Genomic DNA, 23,085 nt, shown 5'->3' on the forward strand with positions numbered 1-23,085 from the left:
TGAAGGAAACTGACCTTTGTGAATTCCCACTACCACAGTGAAAAACAGCTTAATACCATCAAGTACACTGGTGCCAGCCCCAAGTTTCAATTAACTACCTGCAAATCAACAGCTCTGCCCTGCTCCTCACAAGGAGACACGAGTGGGCTTGAGACAGGCTGTGTGTCACTAATAGCATGAACGTCACAGCACAGGAGAGCACTTAGGCAAGCTGACAGCAACTCAGCAGGATAACCACTGCCTCTACCAGCCCAACCACAATGAAGATTGAGAAGCTCCTGCCTTGACCCCATGGTCCTGCTCTATCCTGAAGTGCTCACAGCCAGCAGCTCCCTTGCCTGTGGGTGGCATATACACGGCTGTGCCCCTGGTATTATTTCTGCTCCTGACAGACACCAGCTCCAATTTTATGGAAATCTCATCTGTGCACTGTACAACTGACAGGGAGCCAAAAGCAGACTTGGACCTGTCCTAGAAGTGTTACCAGTAACTACTCCTCATGAACTACTGCATTCTGCACTGCCAGAGAAAACTACCTCCTTTTTGCTGGTAGACTGCCACGGTGTATGTGGGAGTAAATGACCCACAAGGATCTTAAACCAAGGTTGTGTGCTGGCCAGATTAGCCACATAAGCAGGCAGAGACTTTGCTCCTGGGAGCCCACCACACTTCCCAGTGCCACAGGCACCAGAGGACAGAAGGATGTTGTAGCTGGCATCCATCCACAGGTGCCAGGCTGCCCAGACCCTCCTGGATCAGACAGGACACAACAGAGCACTGGCCACTAGCTCATGATTGTTAGCATTAAAACCTATAGGAATTTAAGATATAAGTATATAGAAGGATGCCCTTCTAAGCACAAAGCAAAAGTGCCTGGGCACCATGACTTATATTGCCCCATGTCTGTTTCATGCCTGAGATCTAGAGAGTAGTTTGTCCTTACTTTTAATGGGAGCAGTAATCTGTGTGTTCTTGCGTTTCTCTGGAGGTGGTGGGGTGATAGGAGCAGCACGCCGGGGCTGTGGTGGGACCTATAAGGAAAGATTTCAGAGCAATCAAAGGACATTGACGATAAAGACATTCTCTGTTATGAAACCTTCTTTCTCACGTGCATGTGCATATTTGTCCTTAAATCTTTCATCATTCAGGAAAGTTCTCTCAGGAGGACAGATATTAATAGGCAGCTTCCTAGACGAACAAAGCAGGACTCAAGCTTCATCCCCTCCCTGTAACAGGCAAAGCAGCCCTTGTTTAATTTCTGTGTTCAGCAGCACACAGCACACATGTCATGTAGACCTGTCAAGCATTTACTCTTCCTTTATTCCAGATGTGATCCCACACACTCACCGTGACTCCACATTACTCTCAATAGCTCCACAGAGGCTGCAAACAGAGCGCGTATATAGACGCTCTTCTGGAGAGATCCATTACACCAGCTACAAATACCCCTGCAGAAAGACAAAGCCAAGGACTGGAAACATGTAAATGCCTTTTCCATGCTTTCAGAGCTATTTCTGCTCATGCAGGGAGGGAGAAAATAGTGCCAGACCCTCTGTGCAATCCTACACTATCTATCGCATGACCTGCTGGGAAAAGCTTTTGCCAGGGAGTTGCATCAACTCTCAACATCTGGGATCTCTCCTGCAACTCTCCTCCACTAAGAACACTGAGCCAGTGGTGTACGAACTACAGACCCAGATTCCAGCACTCATTTTCCTGTCAGATCCAGACACCGCAATCACAGACATCACTTTCACCCAGAATTATGCTAGCGCGGTGTAATGTCAGGGTTAACCTCTGATCAGTAGGATGCTGCTGAACGCCAAGCTAGGTGGGAGCATATTGCATCAATACTCTCATCCTCACATCCTAGTGGCTCAGGGCCGCTTAGACACTTTTAGGTGTCTCTTAGGTCTTCTGCAGTTCACAGCCTGCTGCCTGAAACGCACCTCTTTTTATGGGATACTGCCATCTCTGCCTATGGCAAAACCGCCCAAGGCAGCACAGGAAGGGAAAGGAGGTGATGGCCTGAGTGTCTCGGGTAGCCCAGGTTGAAGGCAGCTGGAAACCTACCTGCCATAGTGACACCCAGACTATCACACAGTGCTAATTCCCCAGGTTTCTTTAGCCCTGGAAGAGAAGTTTTTTGTGACCTGTCAGTGCTGAACAGCCCTATAATGCCACACAGGGCACAAAGCACTGCCAGTCCCCACAGCAGAAAACTGAGACAGGCCCCTGAAAGGTCTCTATTTTAAATAGCTCAGAACAAGGAGAATGAAAAATGTACTTTTTTCCCTGAATCCAGGAAGGACAGAAACTTCCTCTGGAATGTGAGCAAAGATATTCCTGGAAATAAGACACCTTCAGGACCCACCTCAAATGTTCAAGACTCGATGCCACAAGCTGACAATATGGTGCTCACAGCCCATGTCCGGAGGCCACCAGACAAATGAAGACACAGCAGTTTGCACAGCTTACAAAGACTTTTAAAAAGGGATCTCTCGGTCCCTTTCTCCCCCCCAACACCTAGTATCTCCAACCTTTTACTATGTCACACAACATGTCGCTTCTTTACAAGTGCTTTTAGCTGGTGGATTAGTACAAGATACTGCTGCAGACTCCCAGGCTGAGCTCTTCTGCTCTTGTCAATCCATCCCACATTGTTCTCTGGCTAAAATGCTATATGATACTTGCATACAGCTTCAAAAATTATCTATGCTGGTCCAAAAAGAGACTGCACAGCTGAGAGAGGCCAAACAGGAAGGGTCTCTGCATCACATTGCTGGAAAGCCGGTCCCAAATCTAGAAAGCTCATCTGTGCTAAAAACAGTCCTCTCTGCAGTGATGGAGCTAACAGCACGAGTCAGAGCTGCTTGGCACAGCACAGTCATGATTACTAAAGCAGAGGGATTTAGCAGACAGGCAGGCTCAGGGCAGCAGCATGACATTATTTGGAGACAGCTAGGGCTGGGTCATTCTGGAGTATTTCCATAGCTTCATTAGCCCTTCCAAATCTACCGTGCAAGTTTAACACAGCTATTACAGATTAGTGCTTAAATTAATAGGCGTACAGCTAATGTTAGCTCAGAGCCCTGCCAGCCTCATTTAGACATGAAGCATCAGATTAATTTCCCCATGCTGGTGCCTGCCTGAGGGGTGAACTGCCACATGGTCAGTTGTGAGGGGTAACCGATGGCCATCCCCTCCCTCCGCCCCATCTTCCAGCCACTGCGTGGGGCTGAGTAGAGGATATACGACATCGAAATCCCCAAGGGTAGGGGAGGAAAGGGGAGAAAACATCTGTCCAGCTGCCATGGGGAAGGTGACAGTGCAGGAGCCCTTGTAGTTCAGATTCCTCCTGTCCAGAAAGGAGGAGGGACATTACCGTGGGTCCACAGAGAATCACCTACACATGCTTTGAAAGCCTCCCTTTCCCCAGGCCTCTACAAAGGGGCTGTGAACTTCCTCAAATCTACAGATTTTAGTGGGCTTCCTCTCCGTTTCCATTTTGCTGGGACTGCTAGCAGAAGCTCTGCTCCCTGCACTACTTGAGACAAGACTGAGTCACAACACTCCCATCCCATTCCCAGCCAGGCAGGCAGAGACCACCAGCACTCCTTCACCTCCTGGGAATAATGCTAGTACAGTAGGAATTTTTAAACCAAACAAAAAAAAGCAAAACAATAACACCAAAAAAAACAAACCAACAATCCTGCACCCACCACCTCCTCTTGGCAAACTCTGCCAAGCCAGACATACTGGTCTGCAGCAAAGGCTTTTGGAGACAAGCATCACAAACCCACTGAGCATGCGCAAATGCAGCAGACCATGACTAAAATTCTCTGACAGACCAACCTCCTCCCTTGGTAGCTGGTATGTAACCGCCCCAGCTTCCCAACTTATGCTAACTATGGAAGAGTTGAAGAGAGGCTCAGCACAGGTGCCATCACCAAGTACTTCAGCCAGTTCAGCCCTGGAAACAAAGCCACTGACAAGAAATTTGCACCTCAAATTTTGCTTATGTTTTCAGATGTAAACATTGAATGCACCCCAAAATCCCAAGCAGTCAAAAGCACATCCCCAAGGCCTCTGCTTCTCCAGAGTTAGTGAGAAAGTTCAGATTTCAGCAGATCTCCTGCTAGGCAGCTGCAAAACCAGTGGAAGAAAGTAATGCTGCTTCCTCCATTTCATACTTTCAAAGCACACAGGAAACCCCTCAACTGAGCTGTTAAAATCTCAAGGAGACCTTTCAGCCCTTTTGACTGCATCCTCAGTGCCACCCAGGCAGAAACAGTTCTTTGTCAGCCAAGGAATCTGTCTTGCTTCTTTTTGGCAAGTGACCAAACCACAGACCAGATAAAGACAGGGAATCTGCATGGAGAATGGGCCATAAGGTGCTCCATTTGCTTGGCCCGTAATGCACAGACTTGAAAATGGAGCTGCTTTGGCTGCTCGGAAGAGAAAACAAATACAAAGGAGAAAAATGGGGTTTGTAAGAATTGCTGTGTTCTGCATGAACCAGAGCTACCTTTCATCTCTGCAGAGTCATGATTCTTCAAGTGTAAAACAAGCCTCATCTGCTAGGAATGATAGTGTATCAGTACCTTATAAACACTGCCTCGAAACTCTTATCCCAGATAGAAGAAGAAAAACTACAGTGCACATGTTCATCTGTAGGAGAAAAAAAAAAATCTGTGCTCATCCTTGCTTGGCACCTTTTAGCCCTAACATCCAGCTATACCTACACAGCGTAATCAGCCACATCATTCATCCCCAACAACTGCTGCATCCGTCCTGGGCTGCTACTTTGAAGCCTCGCTGGCACCGCACAGTAACCCTGGAACTGTACGCCACCAAGATAAAGAAAAATCTGCTCTGAATCATATTTCCTGCCATTTACCTTTAATTCATCATGACAAGCAACAATCAGACAAAGCAGGATCTTTGGCTTTTTTTATGTTTTGAGTAGTAAAAATAGGCAGCCACAGCAGATAAAATGCTCAAGGACCCAAGATCTTGTCGTGCAGATTTAACAAGAGGGAGACAAAGCAGTACTGTGTACTCAGAGGGAGCTCTGCTCACATCAAGACTGTTTTTCAAAGTATTCTCTGGGGAGCTTGCAACTCTTAAAAGAGACAGTCACAAATATACAGCGGATCTCACACGTCACCATAAAACCACAGACCCTCAAGGATCCCAAAAAGCATCACAAATATAGATGGCAGAGGGACTGTTCCAGACTTCTTACATAGAGACAGCATCAGTTTACATTGCAGTAAATCCAGGTAAGCAGCACAAACACTTGATTTGTGATTTCAGCTGCAAAAGCATTTTATTGAACAGGACAAGCAACGTCATACCACCAAAGGAGGAACCTAGAAAGTGTCTGGCTGCTGTTACCTGATAGAGACCTTCATCCTCCTCCTCAAACTCGGTGTTTGGAAGACTGTGATGTCGCTCGTATCCTGTCCGGCACACCCCATTGGGCTGCCGTGCCACATCCAAATGGTGATCACTGGAGGACTGCGTCATAACCATCCCCTGAGGGGTGGGAGAGTGACCTTTGCGGGACACAGTCTCCTTCCGGTGATGGATCAGTTTTCTGAAACAGAATGATGACATCAGGAACAAAGCTAAAGGAAGGGAGTGACTATGCTGCAACATCTAAATGATATTTTAAATTATTTACTGCATTTGGGCTATATATACCAGAATGGGTTACATTACTCTGAACACCAACTCATTTTCATGTTTCATTAACAAATAAGGAAGCACTTTTGGGGGAGGAAGGAAGAGGCTTTGCAAGAGCCCATGATTTATTCATCAGTTTGCTGGAGAAAATGCCTCTTCTTTCGGGGAGAGTCACTTATTGCACTGCAAGCCTCAGAAATTGCCTGCACTTTAGTATCACTGTTCAGCTGAGAATAAACCAGCATGCCTCAGCACAGAGTGTGAGGTGTCAGAGAAAACCAAAAATTCTCTCATAAGCAATTATTTGAGAACATATTAAGGACCTTGTGTCACATGCCAACAACCTCTACAGTTCCTGGATGGTAGAGAGGAGAAAATGCATCCAGAAAGGTTTTGGATTTCTCTTCCAGGTCTACAGTGCAGCTGAGAGCTTTCCCTTCTTTACATGCATGCAGGTAGAGGGGGAAACCAAAGCACCGCTTTGCTGGACTGAGTTGATTGGAGGAGCAGCATCAGCTACCAGCTTGAACGCTGGGAAGCTCTCTGAGTGCATCAGCATTTTGCAGCACAGGGACTCAAATCAACGACAATCAGCTTGAACCCCAATAATAGAAAAGACGCAAGCATCACACGCTGACAATCCTCCATCCACCATCTCTCCCAGACACCCATCATACTTACTGGAGGACATCTCTCTGCTCCAGGTTGTACTTTCCCCCGTTCTTCATTGCCGCATTGTGCACAGCCTCAATGGCACGGTCAATAGACTGGAGAACCACATCTTGCTCCAGCACCTGAGAAACAACATCCCATACATTACTGCGCTGCTTCAGCTGCGGTTCTTTTGCACCAGAGCTTACGAAAGGAGAGACTGCAGTACCTAAAACCCACAGAGCAGGTGCAGCACGAGCCAAACATGTGAACAGCTCCCAGACCCAGAACCCTACCTGAGCACCATCTCACTTTTCCCTCCTTCCTCCAAATGAAACATTTGAAGCTGTGCTTCAACTCTAGTCTGCCCATTCAAGATTTACAGATGGAAAAGAAAGTCATAGTTATAAGGAAAGTCCAGCGATTGCTACAAGACCAGCGACAGAGCTTCAGAACCATGCAGCACCCCTGAATATTCAGACCACTGCAGGGAGCTTTCAAGATCCCACTGCAACACCCAGCTTATCCCAAGCTCAATTCTTTCCGCTCTTGCTGTCCCACTGCCATAGAGCAAACACACAGCTGTGAATGTGACAGACCTAGTCAAAATCTGGTGGCCTTCAGAGCCTATTGGCTCTGGATTTGCATTTTTGCTCGCTTTTTTCTTGATGGTTTTTATACTTGTTTTGCAACTTGAAGTGTCTTTTCCAAATCTCCACCCAAACTGTCATAGCAACATTTATTCCTCCTGCCAGCCAGTTTAGCACTCATTACTGCAGCTGAAATAAACAGCAGCCTTGAAGCAAGAAATACCAAGAAATACCAAAGACATTTCCCAGGCTTACACAAGAGGGTGGGAGAGCTGTGGCAAAGGGGCACGGAAAGGTAAAGCAGGTTTCCACACTTGGGACATTCTCCAAGGCTTTTTTTTTTAAATCAATGGTTGACATGCTTTCAGAAGAAAAGACCGTTAACAAGACTAAGGTTGAAAGCAAAGGACATGCCACCAAGCCTTTGCCCTGGATCCAGCAGACCCACAGGTCTCCTGTAAGCTGTACCATCCATTCTGTACCACCACTGGCAGCCTCAGCCTGTGCATGCAGGGGAGGAGCAGGAGAGGAGGGAATGCTTGGACTCCAGCTCTCATTGCAGCTGTTTGAACACTAAAACCCTCTTCATCTTCGCTTGCTTTGCGCCCCTCCCTGCATCAGAGCAACCATTTGAACAACTAAGGAGCGGCTGGAATCTCACCAAGGATGCACCTTAATTGGCCTTAGGGGGCTGAAAAGCAGCAGAAGGCAAGCCCTCCCCACCAGGTCTGATAGTGCCTGCCTCCCTAGGACTGGCATGCAGTTTTCTGATAACATGCTATGTATTATTTATATCCTAATTACTAAACCAAATGTGAATTAACAGCTACTGCAGACTGTGGAGAAAAATATCCAAACAAACCCAACCTCCAAACAAGGTGGGAATGAGAGGCCCCCTCTGTGAAACTCAGCTTTGAAAAAGAAAGATTTAGGAGGGGGTTTTTTAATTGTTTTCCCAAGAGAGATAGGGAGGAAAGCAACTAGGGAAAACTTTGAAAATAAAAACAGGTATGTTAAAATATGTCTACCAAATTCATTAAAGTATCAGATCAAGGACAAACCCAATGTTCAGAACCCAACTTTGGGATGATGCCTCCGAGCAGCCCCATATGGCCTAGGAAGCATTTTACCACCTCTAACTACAGATCTAAGTAAAGAAATGGAGCAAAGCTCATTTGAACACCTTTAAAGGAGCATTGAAAGGAAAGGCAAATTACTTCAGAGAATGCATCTCATTTTCTGAGAAAATAAGAGAAAGTTACATCAAGCTGCACACTTTCTCTGTGAAAGGGGAGCAGCGCAGAAGTCTCCAGTGCTGCCGTCCCCAGGGGAGTGCCCGTGCCACTCCAAGTGCCAGAGACCCCTGCCTTCCACACAGCCTGCCTGCCCTCCTGCCGCTCCCATCCAAAAATTCCACATAGCTCCTTCTACAGCTTCTAAACACCCTGCCCAGCACACTCCCCTATCCCCCACTTGTTGTTCCTCCACATCCACCACTATCCCCTCCAAAGCCACCCCTTCCATGAGATGCACCCTTTCACGCTGCCTTCTCTCATCCTCCCCAGCCTGTCAGGCTTTCACCCATGTGTGTTTCCACCTTTCTCAGTCTGATCCTCCCAGGGAAGATCACAGTACACAGCACTGAATCCTAGTGAATGGCTCAGCATCTCTGCCCTCTCCCAGAGGGCCTGTCGTCGTCATCCATAGTCCACAGGCCGGAGCTGACACTTGCTGTGCAATGCCATTTATTATGGAGAGGACGCTTCTTTTCTGATATAGCACAGTACTTTCACATTAATGCATCAGTGCTGCGACAACCTGCTTTTAGCTGCTGTACTCTTTCCTTTGTTTCTGCTCCCCAACCCTCTATTAACAGGGCCCTGTCAAAAGGGCTGGAATAAAAAAGCATTAACTTGCCACTTGCACTTTATGACACCGATGATGCTGCTCGTAAATCACCTCCTTCTCCCTTGCTCAGCAGAGCTGGGCAGGGTGCAGGAGCTTCAGCACAAGGGCCACCTTGCATTCAGGGTTTGTAGGACACCCAGCATTGGGGATCCCTTGCGCTATAGTCATAAACTTAACACACAAATCAGTATCCTGGATAAACCATGGGATTAGAAGGAATCTGCACACTTCTTGGATTAACCTAAATGGCACTGCTTTGTTTGAAGAGGAGGGACAAAAAAAAAAAAGCACATTACAGTTAAAAGGAGCATGGGTTGCCCGGGGGCAAAAGTCAGGTTTGCCAGTGCCTCGCCTACAATCTCCTTCTCCCTAGGACTCAAGGGATGGCCTGCTCACAGCAATTCAGGATAATGCATGTGCTTTGCCATTCTCCCTATGCAGTTTAGGGAGACCAGTTACTCCGCAGCGCTGGCAGGGGATTCCTGCCTGCACCCAGCACTCACTCCAAAGGATGATCGCAGCTGGGATGCAGGCAGGGATCCTGAGAAGTACATCCAGGCAGCACACGCCCACACCTTCTTACAAACTCGCAGGCAATCCTCGCCACACAGGGCTCTACAGCCTGCAAAAGAGAGGTCAAAAACCAGCACCAAGGTAACAGCGCAGAGCCTTTGAGCTCAGGCAGGAGAGATTGGTGCTCAGAAGTCTGCTCTTGCCCCCTCAGGGCCTTGCACTACAATCTAGCCTCTGCCCCCTCCCACGCTCCAGGATACAGAGATGAAACTCTGCTCATCATGAGCTAAGCTAAAGCTCACCCAGAAGCAGGGGAGCGCATGAAAAGGGCACCACTGTGCAGCGTGCTGTCAGAGGAGACATGCCAAGTAAAGCCCAGGAATTCAGATGGATTTACTGAAGCTGTGCTAGCAACGGCACAGGTGGGGGCTGGCAGAGCTCCAAGCAACCACTGCAGCACACCAGCTGTTAAATACATCCTTCACCAGGTACCAGCTCACCAGTAGCACAGCCAGGCCAGCAGCTCCGAAAATGCAGAGCAGGTGGCAAGGATAGGGCAATGATGGTGGTGGACGGTACCAGCTGTGCGTGCCCACCCTTATGGGGTGACGGCAGGGGTCTCCTTGGTTGGCATGAGGTGGCACAACCACCAGGCTGCGGCCAAGAGGCATTAATAGGACACCACCTTCTGCCCGACATACCGTGATAACAGAGGGGTATTTTGGTGAGGTATTGATGCACATTCACATGTCATCTCACCCCAGAAAGGAGTGGCTGCCACCCCCTCTATCAGATATTTCTGGTTTAATCAAATAAAAGACTGCAGCAGAGAAATGCTGGACTCTATAAACAGTCTGTCATGACCAGCCTGGCTGTACCAAGAGCCAGGGAAGAGCAGAGCAGTGACCCCTGACGATCATGGGCTAGACTGGCTGATGGGGCGCCATATCAGAGAACTGAGGGCACCATCAGCACCCTGCAGGCGAGCTGCCCTGCAGGAACAAGTTACAGCTCAATTAGAGTAATGAATATCAGCCAGCAAACAGAATCTCTTCCTTCATAGCCCAGTGTAGGAGAATCACAGAAGCATCAATAAATCATTACTTCCTCTCTCCTTGCTAATAGCACAAGCAAACAAAGGGTTTCCCAGAGCTCACTGCCAATTTCCTCCTGCCCCCATCTGCAGGAGGGGGCTCCCTACAGAGGATGAGGGACAGAGCCAGACCTCAGCACTGCCCTGGGGTGCTCTATATGTCCCCCCTCCCGAGGCAGGCAGGGAAGGAAGCCTTTCCCAGGGCCAAAGGTAGGCATTTAAGAAGCATCTTTCCAGGATGTCTCGTAGGTACCTAAGTGCAGCCAATACAAAGCACAGCTGTGCACAAGCAGGAATGCATTTACCCCCACAGATCACATTGCTCTCATCTTCACTGCCCTAAGAGCAGTCTCCCCAAAGACGGCACACGTGCCCAGGACACGTTGCACACCTCTGCTTCCCCACGTTTGGGCTGATGAGACCCGAACATTTCAGAAAACACTACCAGTGTTCTGGCTGCACAGGCAGCACAGCCTCCTCTCCTGCTCTGCCGGGGCTATCAAAAATGTCACCCCCCCCTCCCTCTCCATGTCAAGTCCTTCCACACATACCACTGGTGTTGTTTAAATGCACTCACACAGAAGAACTTGCTCAACAGTCTAGAATAATCATACCTTTCAGAAAAGCATTTTCTAGACAAACAGGCTGACAGCTGAATCAGAACAGACAGGCTGAGCCACCCTGCGTGTTCAAGACTCCCACGTTTATGAAAGTGGCCCATTAACGTATGGCAGGCTTTTCTTTACCTCCGCAGGGGGCTGATCCAAGAAAACATGGTATTTTTTCCCTCCTGCCTCCCCAGTTTTTAGTGATCAAGGACATTTGCTCTTCTGCGTGTGCAGGAATCAGTGCCCTCATTCCAGCAGCTGCTTTTGCAGCCATAGGGGTTTCCAGGCATGGCTGCTGATTTTCACCCTCGTGTCATTGCTCCGGCTCTCACAACTTGACAACAAAGGACAGACAAAGTTTTGTCTCCAGTGACAGCTCAGTTTTCACACAGCTGCACTGACATGGACCACTGCTGAAATTACGATATTTATCCCGCTGGTGTACACAGGCACAGGCTGGTTCTTTGTTAACTCAAATCAGAGACAAACGCCACCTCTTAGGTCACATGCCATTCGTCCCCAGTCACTGCCAGACTGTCTGCACACTGTATTCCTTCCAGATATAAATGATTGCTGCAGCAATTTACAAAAATCAACTAGCCTTCGTCCACAGCAGAGTGATGTACCAGATATGGGTACCCCTTTCCGAACCACACAGCTCAAACAAATGGGCTGAATTTTAGTTTTTGCATTGCTATGGGAAATTCAGCTCCTTTCTCTTCCCCTTTATACAGCCCCAGTTAGAAATTTTTAGTCCCCAGGCTGTTGGCTAAGAGATATGCATTAATTTCTTCTTGTTGGCATGAAGATATTATGCCTTGTGGCACTTAAAAATGCAAGTGAAACAATGGGCAACTGTCCTGGTTACCAAGCAAATAAGATGAGAAAAGCTCCAAACAAACCTGCAACATCTGACTCGCTAGCAAGCAAACAAAGACATGGCTGAGCTCTCCTGACAAAGAGGCAGCCCAGAAACAGATCTGGAATTCCTGTTGATACACTATAGTGGGTTTCTAACAGATCGGTCGTCTTCCGCTGTGCGCTGACAGCAGCCACTCGAGCGGACAGCCTGCACAAATGAGAAATGGAGAGAAAGAATAGCCAGGGAGAGGGCTTAAGTTGTGCAAATCATGCTGAAGCAAAAGGTAGAGCTCCTGGCAAAAGTCTAGGGACAGTACAGGCACAGGGGGCATTTGGAATAAACAAACCCCTGAAGGTAGCAGAGGGATGCACAGCAACCAAACTTCAACCGATTTCTCTCCTGGGAGCAGGCAGCTTTAGAGCCAGACAGAGGGGGGAGAGAGACGCTGAGGAACAATGAAACACATGTAACCCTCCACTGCACACTTGTACTTCCCAAGGTGGGAATGTTTCTTCCTTGGGTCTCTCCAGCCATGCTCAGACCCTGTTTACAGGCCACGATAATCAGAATCAGCCACCAATCAACCATCAACCATCAACCCCTTGCAATTCTGCACCCTCCAGTAACCAGAACACGTCTCTTAAGCCAACACACGCTAAGAGGATAAAAGCAGAGACAGAAGTTTTTAAAATAAAGCAGTCAACACATACTTGTATACCTTGCCATTCTCTGCTGCCTTAATTCTTACTGCTCTCAGTGCTTCAGGGGACTTCTCTGTCCCAGCCCACCCCAGGTGAGCAGCCACCAGACATCATAGTCTCTTTAGGGCTACCTGTTTAGCATCCTTTTGGCACAGAATTGTCAAGCCAATTCAATATCAGACACGATCAACATTGCATCTGTGTAGGGGAAACTTATGTTTCTACTTCTATACATGTATATATAGTTATACACACACATATTAGAGCTACAATCTACACTGAAAAACAAAACTGCAGATAGCCTCTACTTTGATGAAAGCTCAGGATTATAAACCAGGATATATCAAGGTGGAAGGAAAGACACTGCAGTGAAGTGCTAGCAGTTATTCTAGGACTTTTGACATATTAGCATTAAAAGTTTAAAAAAAAAAAAGCCCAACAGAAGGGATCATGCCAGTCTTTGCAGTCTTCATTTTGGTAGCCAAAAAACCCGCTACAGATGCCCTTTGCTCACTGAGATTCACTACAGCTCCTGGATCCCTTGCACGCAATTAGCACAGTGCATAAGAAAGCGCCTATATTAAATATGATCAAAAATACAACTAATTTCTAACTGCCCAGAGCACTGCGCAGCCTACAAGCTGCTAGTCTCAGCCCATCTTCGTTTTGAACTGGCACAGACATGGATGTAGGCTGAAGACCTGTGCAAGAACAGGTACATACCTGTTAACTGAAAAGGACTTTCCTCCTGCATGCCACAGACTGGCACCTATTTAACAGCATGCAGTTACGTGTTTAGAAAGGTAATAACTCATGATTCATCTTGCAAGGGAATCTATGATTTATCAGCTTTTTTTTCCAAAATCCTCCCTCTCCTGTGACCAACCTTCTGGCAAGGGACAGAAGGCAGCAAACTAAACTATGATCCTCTTTGGGCATAATTACCCAAAATGACAGACAAATTGTAAAGTGTCTCTTATTGACTTAACAGGAAAGGGGAGACTGGAAAAGAAAAATCAACCCACTGTCTCAGCCCCAGTAAACACGGGAAAGCAGTCCTGGCAGCGGGCACAGGCATACAACCCAGGAACTCAGGCCAGGCGTGAAGGAGAAGGGGCAAGGAGGGTGGGCAGCTCACCATCCAAGGGAGTGCAGAACCTGTGGGTTTGGGCATGAACGATTTGAGTCTGCCACGCAGAGTACAAGTACAACTTTCTGGTATCCACTGTATGAACAGCCATATGTACTTTTATTAAAGTCACTAATGAGGGAAAAGAGCTTACATCCTCACAGACAAACACAGGAAAGTCATCAGCTAGTTTTATTCCTAGACAGATGTAAATTGCACAAAATTGTAAACCAGACACAAATCCCCAGGATCTTTTTAGCAGCGCCAGGATCAGAGCTGCCAGGCCCGACACAGCCGGTGCTCCTTCCTACAAAGCTGTCACTGCAAAGATAAAAACCTGCCTTGCATTACCATGAGCAAACCTGAGTCAGGCCTTGGAAAGTTCTCCCCAAATAAAGATTATTCCAGTGGGAAGGATCAAAGGCAGCTTGCTTGCTGCAGGATCAGTTAACAATCTGGCTAGAAAATAATTTTCCTGTGTCCTGGACTCTTCATGTGGAGTAAACACTGCCTCTTCTGCCATAAAGGGATGAAACTCCCCCTGCACACCCCAAAATGAAAAGAAAGCCAGCAGGGCAGGATCAGAAACCACACTAACTCATACAGAACACCCAGTGCTTTCCTCTGTAATGAGCATTTATCTTTTTCAAGTTACTTGCACATCCTACCTGAAACGCAGCTTACCACAGTGATGTGATCAGATCATACCTGCGACCTACTCTGGAATAAAATGACCCCCAAACCACCATATGGAAAAACCTTGAGTATTCGTTACCAGGAGTAGAATTGCTCCAAGCAACTGCAGAGTAACAGCAACCAGAAAAGCTGGGTTTATGTCATCCCTCTGCTCAAAGAGAGCAGCTCCACATTCCCACAGAGCAAAGCTGCTTCCAAGGTGAGGGGATCACTTAAACAGTCCTTTTACCACCATCCCTTCACACAATTCCCAAGTACTTCAGGCAGACTGATATCCTTGAGGACTTCTCCCGCTAATGGTGTTTCAGGCCAGGGACCCAAGAGAGCAAGCACACTTAAAGTTTCTCCAAAGTAGGCACCAAAAAAAACCCCTCATTTCACAGAACAGTAGGGGTTAGAAGGGACCTCTGGAGATCACCTTGTCCAATCCCCCTGCTTGAGCAGGTACTCCTAGAGTGGGGACACAGGAATGTGTCCAGGCGGGTTTTGAATGTTTACAGGGAAGGAGACTCCACAACCTCTCTCCACAACAGGGCAGCCTGTTCCACTGCTCTGTCACCCTCACAGTAAAGAAGTTTTTCCTCATATTGAGGTGAAACTTTGTGTTCCAACCTGTGCCCGTTGCCCCTTGTCCTGTTGTTGGGCACCACTGAAAAGATTCCAGTCCCATCCTCTTGACACCACCCTTCAGATCTATATAATGTTCCCATAATACAGATTTCATCAGCAATTGCTCTTCTGTCCACAGCCCCCCAGGTCACAGGCACAGCTATTTGAAATACTAGTACTAGGAAAGCCCAGGATATCCAACCAGCTCCTCCCCAACATTTTCAGGCTGTATAGCTCCAGCTATAACCAGCTCCTACTACTGCAGCGGAAACACAGCTCCCCTGTGCTGGGCAGGTACTTTCCAAAATGGGAATCCCAAACAAGTCTTCTACTTAGGTAGAACAGCACACCCAGACCCCCCAGCTGCCAGCAGCCTTCATGACTTTAACCTGGGTACAAAATACTCTTCTTTAAGCGGTTTAAACAAGAAGTATGACAGCTGGGCTCCCAGTAAAAGATAACCCTCCAATGGTCATTTGCTTTCAGGTAGGGCACTGTAAAGCTAAGGCAAGAAGGAACACCTCCTGAAAGAGGTAAGGCATCTCCCTCACCCCACTACCATGGATTTTGGTAGCTATATATTTCAACATATTCAGAGCAGCGCTATCAAACCAGGGATGCTATTCATTGTGTGCCGGCTAATTATAGCAAAGTAATTTAAAGACTGTCAAGGGTGCAGGTGCAGGGCAGCAAGGCAGTGGGTATCAGAGGGGCTGAAATACTCCACACAGGCTGCGCTGTGAAGAGGTAGATCATGCTAATTGGCCATAGACGAAATACCAAAGTGTGCCAATGTGCTTGTTAGCCCAGAGCTGTTCCTGCAAGCACATTTATTCCTGGTAAAGTGGATGTTTCTGCTGAAGCAATCAGCACCCAGACACTCACCAAATCCAGGGAGCCAATGCAATCAAGCTTTATTGGGACAATGAAAACGCTAATGCTAACTCATGCCCCAAAATAAACTAAGATACCACTGACATCTATAGCAGTATCATACAACTACAACTGTTACATGCATGATCATAAAGACAGCACAAGTTAAAAAAAGTGAACTAAAGACCCTGCAGCCTCCTGAGTTGCTTTTTGACTGGCAGAAGGTGGGAGGGGACAGCACATGGAGTTTTTCTGCTGCAAAACTTACACAGACTGACAGTTTCCATTGACCTAAAAAGTACCTTGAGAACTGCAAGTTTAGCTACGTTTATCAGAGGAATTAGGCTAACTTGCTGTTATCTCCACATTCAGTTCAAGAACAAATTCTGGGGTTTGTCTACTGGGCTTTTTTACCTTAAAAAAAGATTAAGGGTTGAACTGGATTTGCTGACATTTCACCTATAAGGAAGTAAGAGGTGAGTCATGAAGAAAAGTAATTCATTAGTGTCCCACACTATCTGCAGGGAAAAAATAGCCTATTGCTCTAGCTGCAAGTTACAAACCCATCTCCTTTCACAGCTTCAAGTGGCACAGGCTCCCCAGAAAACAAAGAAATGGGAACAGGAGGGGAATGTCCTCTTAGGACATTGTGCTACAGGCAGCAGAACAGCCATAATCCCATTTTCCTCACTTCCCAAGGCAGCAAACAAAACCTACATTTGTTGGACTGTTCACTTTTCACGCACAAAACTTTCACCCAGCTCTCATGCCTTATTACTGTATTGATTTCTTGCCTCCACTCTTCACATGCCACATTCACCTGTGTCAGCATCCACCTTGCTTAGCTGCATCAGCAAGAGCTAATTTGCTGTATTTCAGGAAATCTTCCTAGCCCAGTGGGACAAATCCCGCAGGAAAGGAGACTACCAGGACTCAAATCACCTCCACTCAACCCAGCAGGTAGTCCCTCCAGTGCACAAGGCCACCACAAGGCAGAGAAGGTGGTGGAAGCTGCCTGACAGCAAGCAAGGGGCTGCAGTAACTCTCAAGCTGTGTGGTTTGCACAACCCGTGTGTGTGCTGTCTCTCCCCTCCGCTTTCACCCCCCTTTAAACTCCTCCAGGTCGAGGCTAATCACCCTTCACCACTCATAACTCCCTACAGCCCAGCTATGAGAGGTTTGGGTGGTCCTCCACATCTGAAGAGTCACACGAGATCAGACATTGCCAACAGTGGTCTTGTTGGGAGAACTTCTTTGCTCAGCCATTAATAGTGTATTAATAGCATTTAAAAGCTTTTAAAGTGACCAGAGCTTGATATCCTTTTGAGATCTTGAGCTTCTGAATGGCAGCTCAAGAATACAGCCAGTTCACATGTATTCATGCATGTAGGAGTCTCAGATGCCGGACCATATCACTGGGCAATGCTTCTATGGGAGCCTGAGACCACAGACAAGATGATGCTTCCTAAAACTGGATGCTGAAGGGGTTTCTTTCCATCAGTGATGTAAAGAATTACAGTGTATAGGCCCCTTGATAATAACCACACAATTATTGCAATGCTGCTGCTATCCCTTGTCATCAAGCTAAAGAAAGATGGACACAAAATTAATTCAAAAAACAAATTAAAGGAAATGCATTTTTCCAGTTTAAGTCAAAAAGGGTGACTCCAAGGTGGACAAAAACATCATTACTTAGAGGCCAGCACTTCAAGGGACATTGGTTTTTTGTGTCAAATGAAGAAGTCTTCAGCTACACACGCTTTGATTCAGCCAGGCTCAGGAAAATCCCTAAGCTTCTGCATTAAGTAGGTAATGAATTTTTGTGATCATCATTCTTACTTGAGGTACTGGATTTTCACACAATTATTCTTTTTACATGCTGAAAAACATGGGCTTCCCTGACACTTGAGTTTCTTCCCACATACTCCTCACAGACAGCCAAGCCTGGGAACAGAGGGAAAGGGACCACAGACCTGCCTTCTGGCATGTCATTCAGGTGTGATTTATGACCTGGACACAGCACACTTGATGTTCAAACCATGGTTCCCCCTACATCCCCCTGCAAACACAGATCCTTTCCTCAGGAAGAGAGGAAAAAAAGGGTATCTTCAAGCAGCCTGGAAAACTACACAATTCACCAGGTTTACCCAAAAAGGAATTGTCACCACATCAGACTGAGAGGCCACGGAGGTTTGGATTTGTCTGCTTGGTGGGGAGCTTCAACTTGATTTCTTTAGGCAGCCATCTGGTTTTTACAGGAGCTGCCATGGTTCTCCGTACAACCATTGCAGCACACAGACACTGCACTGAACTCAACTGACAGAGAGCCCTCTACCCTGACAACCTGTCCACCACCATTTCCATATTCCACATGCAAGTGGATGAAAGCCACCTGCATGGTCCATCAAGGCTTTCTTTCCACCTCCAAAGAAGGAGGACGCAACTCAGAGGCTGAGCCGTCGCTGGCCGGACAGGCAGAGGACCTCAAGGGCAGTAGAGCTGGAGGAGGCGGCAAGAACAGTGGGAAATAAACCGACCACATTAGCAGCTGTGGATGCACATGTTTGTGCACCCCATGCACAAACCCCATGGATGAGAATTCAAGACCTTTTCATCAAGACATCATCCCCGCTTCCAGGTGCTCCCCTCCTCCTTGTGGGCAAGTGTCTATTTTTGCAGCTCTTGCCTCACCTTCTCCCTCATCCCTTTGTTTTTATTCAATATACAAGAAGGTTTGGAGCTGGGGCCTGCCCTCAGTTTTCCATACTACAAGGTACTGTCCCCACTTGTACTAGAAAAAAAGGAAATAATTAATAGCTATTACTTAGAAGAGATCTAATCTGAACCTCGAACCAATGATTTAGCAAGAAGCAATCCACAGCCTGGAATTATCTAGCACGCATAGTCCAACAGGTTGATTTTTTTTTTTTAATTGAACGTCTTGAGTAGCTGAACAAACTAAAATATCTGCCTCTGCTAGCATGTCAGATCACAGGCACAAAAACCACTGTCTTGCAGACCACCTTCACACACAGTCCAGCCTCGGCAGTCTGAGCAGAAAACGGGGACGAAGCAGTGTAGATGGGACCCATCAGGAGGACAGCACATATAGACACCTATTCAAAAGCACATCTCGCCAGCATGAAAGGCAGTATAAGCTGGAAGAATGGGCTCACTGTGCTCACAACTGGGTGACACTGCCCCTTCAGCTGTACCAGATGGACAGGAGGAAGGACACCAGCTTCACAGCTCAGTCATTAAGTAAGCAGCTTCCAAGGAGGAAGGGAGTGATGACTTCTAACAACTTCAAGAGGCAAACAAATAATCAGGAAAAACAAACCCATGAACTTCCCAAACGACACCACCTAATTCTAAAAAGCCCACACTACCAAAATTTTACTTCTTCTTGCTTAAGCTTTATGTTAAAAGAGAACAAGTGTTAGTACTTTGTTCCCTTGCAAGGGAAGCAAACAGCTCTGCCAAGTCAGCTCTGCACCACAGGGCATGAACACAGAAGAGCTGGAATGAAGCTAATGCTCCTCTCCTGCTGCGGTGGGTCATCTTTGGTACAACTCTATTTCTCTGTTAGTGTCAACAGAGCTTTGCCCAGAATACTGCTCAACACCCCTGTGGCACTGGGGATGGGGGTGAAGGGGAGTGGAGAGAAACAGATGCAGTCATGGATCATGTCCTCTGTTCCACTTCTCACAAAAAAAAGTTTTGAAGCTTTTTTTAAAAATCAAAGGTTTTGGCATGTGATAAAAATCAAGACAAATTAGGCCTGACAAGTAAAGGTCAAAACTTTATTTGGCTGGGAAAGCAAAGTGATGCTCCTCCAGAAGCAGGACCAGGACCCACCACAATTCCCACTGCAACTCAAGACCAGAGGCAACGAGGGTGGTCAGGGTCCACAAAAAGAATTTCCAGTGGACCTAAACAGACTATCATTTCAAATTATAACTTTTCCTCTAAATACAACAAGGATTTTGCAGCTCCAGATGCCAACTCACAGAGAAAGCACCAACTGGGGTCCTCCCGTAGGGCCAGCTCTCTGCCACAGCACAGGGACCAAACTGGTTCTTGTGCCCCATTAGCAGGAGCACTCAGAAGTGGCCCCAGCAGCAAGGTCAATTATTTCTCCTGGGCCTTGTGACACAGCTTGGTCATGTCCAGGCACCAGGCCAGTCCTGGAAATGGTACCTCCTTCCCTGTCAGAGGCTAGTGACCATCAACACAACAGTCTGCACACACAGCCTCAGTAAAGGCAGCCACAGCAAAGCCTGAGTAGCAGCATATCACCAGACCCGTTGGACCAGCATCCCTCCCCAGTGGCACTGCAGCAGTCTCCACCACATTTACTCATCACCAAACACCGGCTAGTGCAGGCAGTGAGCAGCACAGGCAGCTCTGTCCCATCCTCCTCAGCAAGGCACCAGGCAGCACATCATTAGAAAGAGATCAGATCTGAAAAACCCGGGCAGGTCTGCGAGACCCTGTGAACCAGGGCTGATCTCCCAGGCCAACAGCAGACACTTCCAACCCTCACAGCCCTTGCAAGTCCACATACAAATGTGCCTCTTCAGTAAAATAAATTGAACCAACTTCTTGGCCATGGCAGTAACAGAAAGTCTCAATTTAAGGTTTTCTCTCTGGAACAAATGCAATGCACGTGCATTTTAATTTAAACATCTCTGCACACAAAGCTCTATTAATACCGTGGTTTGTAAAATTTTGGTTATAGCATTGACCATCAAGGATGTCAGCATCTGTGAAGTCTAATTTTCTTGCAGACTATCTAGTGCTATAGTTGCACACTAAGACTGCTTGCACTTCCATCCTTATAAACCCCTCCTGGAATTTATCCTTTTGCCAGTGCCCAGACTGACAGCTCATATGCTGAATACATAATCCTGGCTGAGAATGACAAAGTTTAAAGCCTTCATGAGGGAGTGAAGCTGGGATGCTCTTAAAAATTCTGTTTTTATGTACATCTGGGCTATACAATTAAGGGAAGAATAAGAGGAGGCTGCCTCTGTTCCAGAATCGGAACTCTCCTAACAATGACCTCAACAGACAGGTTCAACTGTTTTCCATGTTTCAGCCACTGATGGATGTAAATAACCATTTTACAATATGGGATTTGGCTTTCCCTACAGGCACTAATAAGCCCCAGACTTGCAAGGGTCTTCTCAGGTCAGCCAGTGACCATAATATAGTGTGGTTTTGCCAAAGCCTTTCCCAGTGTACAGCCTGCTCAAAGCACAGAGGTTACTCTTTTCTTGCAAGCAGAGTCCTTTACGTAATTTTCCCATCATCACTAACACCAGCACATTTTTCTCCAAGGACAAGCAATTCAAATTCCTTCTCTCTGCTCTTCAGTGTATTGCTCCCTCTGTACTTCACACAGAGCAACAATAACAAAAAAAAAATTTCTATGAACCTTCTGGTTTATTGGTTTCAATACCAATCTCCCCTGCTGGCTTCCCCCTCTCCCCCCCCACTGAGTTCATCTGATGAAATGCTGGAAATCCTGGAAGGAAACAAAAGAGTGGGATCATGAGATGAGATGCGCAAACACAAGCACAGAGCAGGTGCAACTCAGCAAGCCCAGACACATTCAAACTTCACGCTCAAAGACATCTGCCAATCCCCGTTGGCTCAGAAAGAGCAGCCGAGGCTGAGCTGTTGGTGCCCTGCTCAAGGTGAGGACAGCATAAGACTGATCTTCTGAAGCATCACAAGACAACAGTGGCTGAAGGTGGGACACCTTTCAGCAGACCTGTTGTGTAGTACATACCACTGCTGAGTGGTCATCAACAACTTTCCCATGGGCTGACAGCAGTGTTGATCAGCTTAAATTTGCATCCACTAAATTTCAACATTAATGAGAAAATCAGCTGAGCCACAACCCTCCTATGTGGCCTCCTGACCATATCCCCACTTACAGGAAGGGGCGCAAGGTCCAGCGAAGAAAGCCGCTTGCATGGAGTCCCATAGCTGGTGGCAGATTTGAACAGAATCCAGATTCCCTTACGTCAATTATGGAAGCACGTTGCTCAATAAATATTCACAATTCAGTCACTACTACACTTCTGGCAAATGGGGCAAGAGGAAAGGTGTCTGCCTTTGCTGTCCTCCAGGGTCAGCACCTCGCTATCCATATTGAATGAATGCTCCTAGTCCAAAACTGGCAGTTCTTCCCTTTGAAGTGAGAAGTTGATCATCTTCCAGATGTAAGCCAGGTAAGAAAGTCTAGCCACCTTCTCCTGATGAAGAGCATTCAAAACCCATACAGCAGGCAGCCCAAGTGTCACAAATTTGATTGGTAAAATGCAGGGCAACAGCACTATGTAACACAGTGAAATGCTCACAGCCAGACAAGCACCAGGTACAGGGGCGCAAATGACCTTGCAGACACTGCAACCCCACAAGGAAGCTAGAAACCAGACTGTGTCTATCATCTCCAGGCAAGTGCCTCTCCAAAGCCATAGAAGAAAGTAGCACATTTCTTCTTTCCAGTCTGCTCCCTCACCTTGCCCTTCCTCCAAGGCAAACAGAGCCACAGCCACATCACTCAAGAGTGGTCATGGGCTCTCAGACATCTCCCTACTGCTTGCTCACTTCTGACCAAAACAGCCTTTATGTTGTTCAACCCTCAAACTGGCTTAACACTTCCAGCCCAAAGCAAACCCACTGGGACCACCCAAGCACACACCAGTGCCACCCCACCCACGCTCAGCCATTACACAGCTGCAGGAGCAATAGGCACAGACTGCCAACAATGCTCATACATGGGCGACCAGGTCACAAAAGCAAATTTTATCTGATATCAAAAAGCCTAATTATTTTTAATCAGAGTAAAAGTGAGAAGAACATGACTTCATAGCCAAGCAAAAACAGAGGCTAAAGATCATTAGCATATTTCTACTGTAATCATTCTGAACTGTGAAAGACTGCAGAACTTCTGGCTAAAATGTCAAGTCTTTAGCCACAGTAATTAGAAATGGTCATAATTCCCCTGTATGTGTAATTTAGTCTCAAGACTAAAAGCTTCATCACAAAGCATTAGCAGCTCTGACACGATAGCATCTCTTATTGCAAGAACTCAATGAAAAATGCTTCATTCTTTCAGTTTCTTGCATGTGTCAAGAAACGCAACCT

The 23,085-nt window shown here is 47.0% G+C and overlaps 1 protein-coding gene across 3 annotated transcripts in view; it reads right to left on the reverse strand.

Annotated features, from left to right (window-relative positions):
* The window catches only part of NCKIPSD (NCK interacting protein with SH3 domain), a 54,350-nt gene that overhangs the window by 25,550 nt on the left and 5,715 nt on the right, over positions 1–23,085 (reverse strand). For 2 of the 3 annotated variants that reach the window (XM_075096059.1, XM_075096060.1), the window contains 3 exons: positions 6,373–6,485; positions 5,401–5,602; positions 944–1,031 (listed from right to left, as the gene is read on the reverse strand). In XM_075096059.1, the coding sequence (XP_074952160.1) occupies positions 944–1,031; positions 5,401–5,602; positions 6,373–6,485 (403 nt within the window). The remainder of the gene's footprint in view (positions 1–943; positions 1,032–5,400; positions 5,603–6,372; positions 6,486–23,085) is intronic. The other variant, XM_075096062.1, reaches the window with a different exon arrangement.

Source organism: Phalacrocorax aristotelis, chromosome 6 (assembly GCF_949628215.1).
Source record: "Phalacrocorax aristotelis chromosome 6, bGulAri2.1, whole genome shotgun sequence".
Taxonomy (NCBI): domain Eukaryota; kingdom Metazoa; phylum Chordata; class Aves; order Suliformes; family Phalacrocoracidae; genus Phalacrocorax; species Phalacrocorax aristotelis.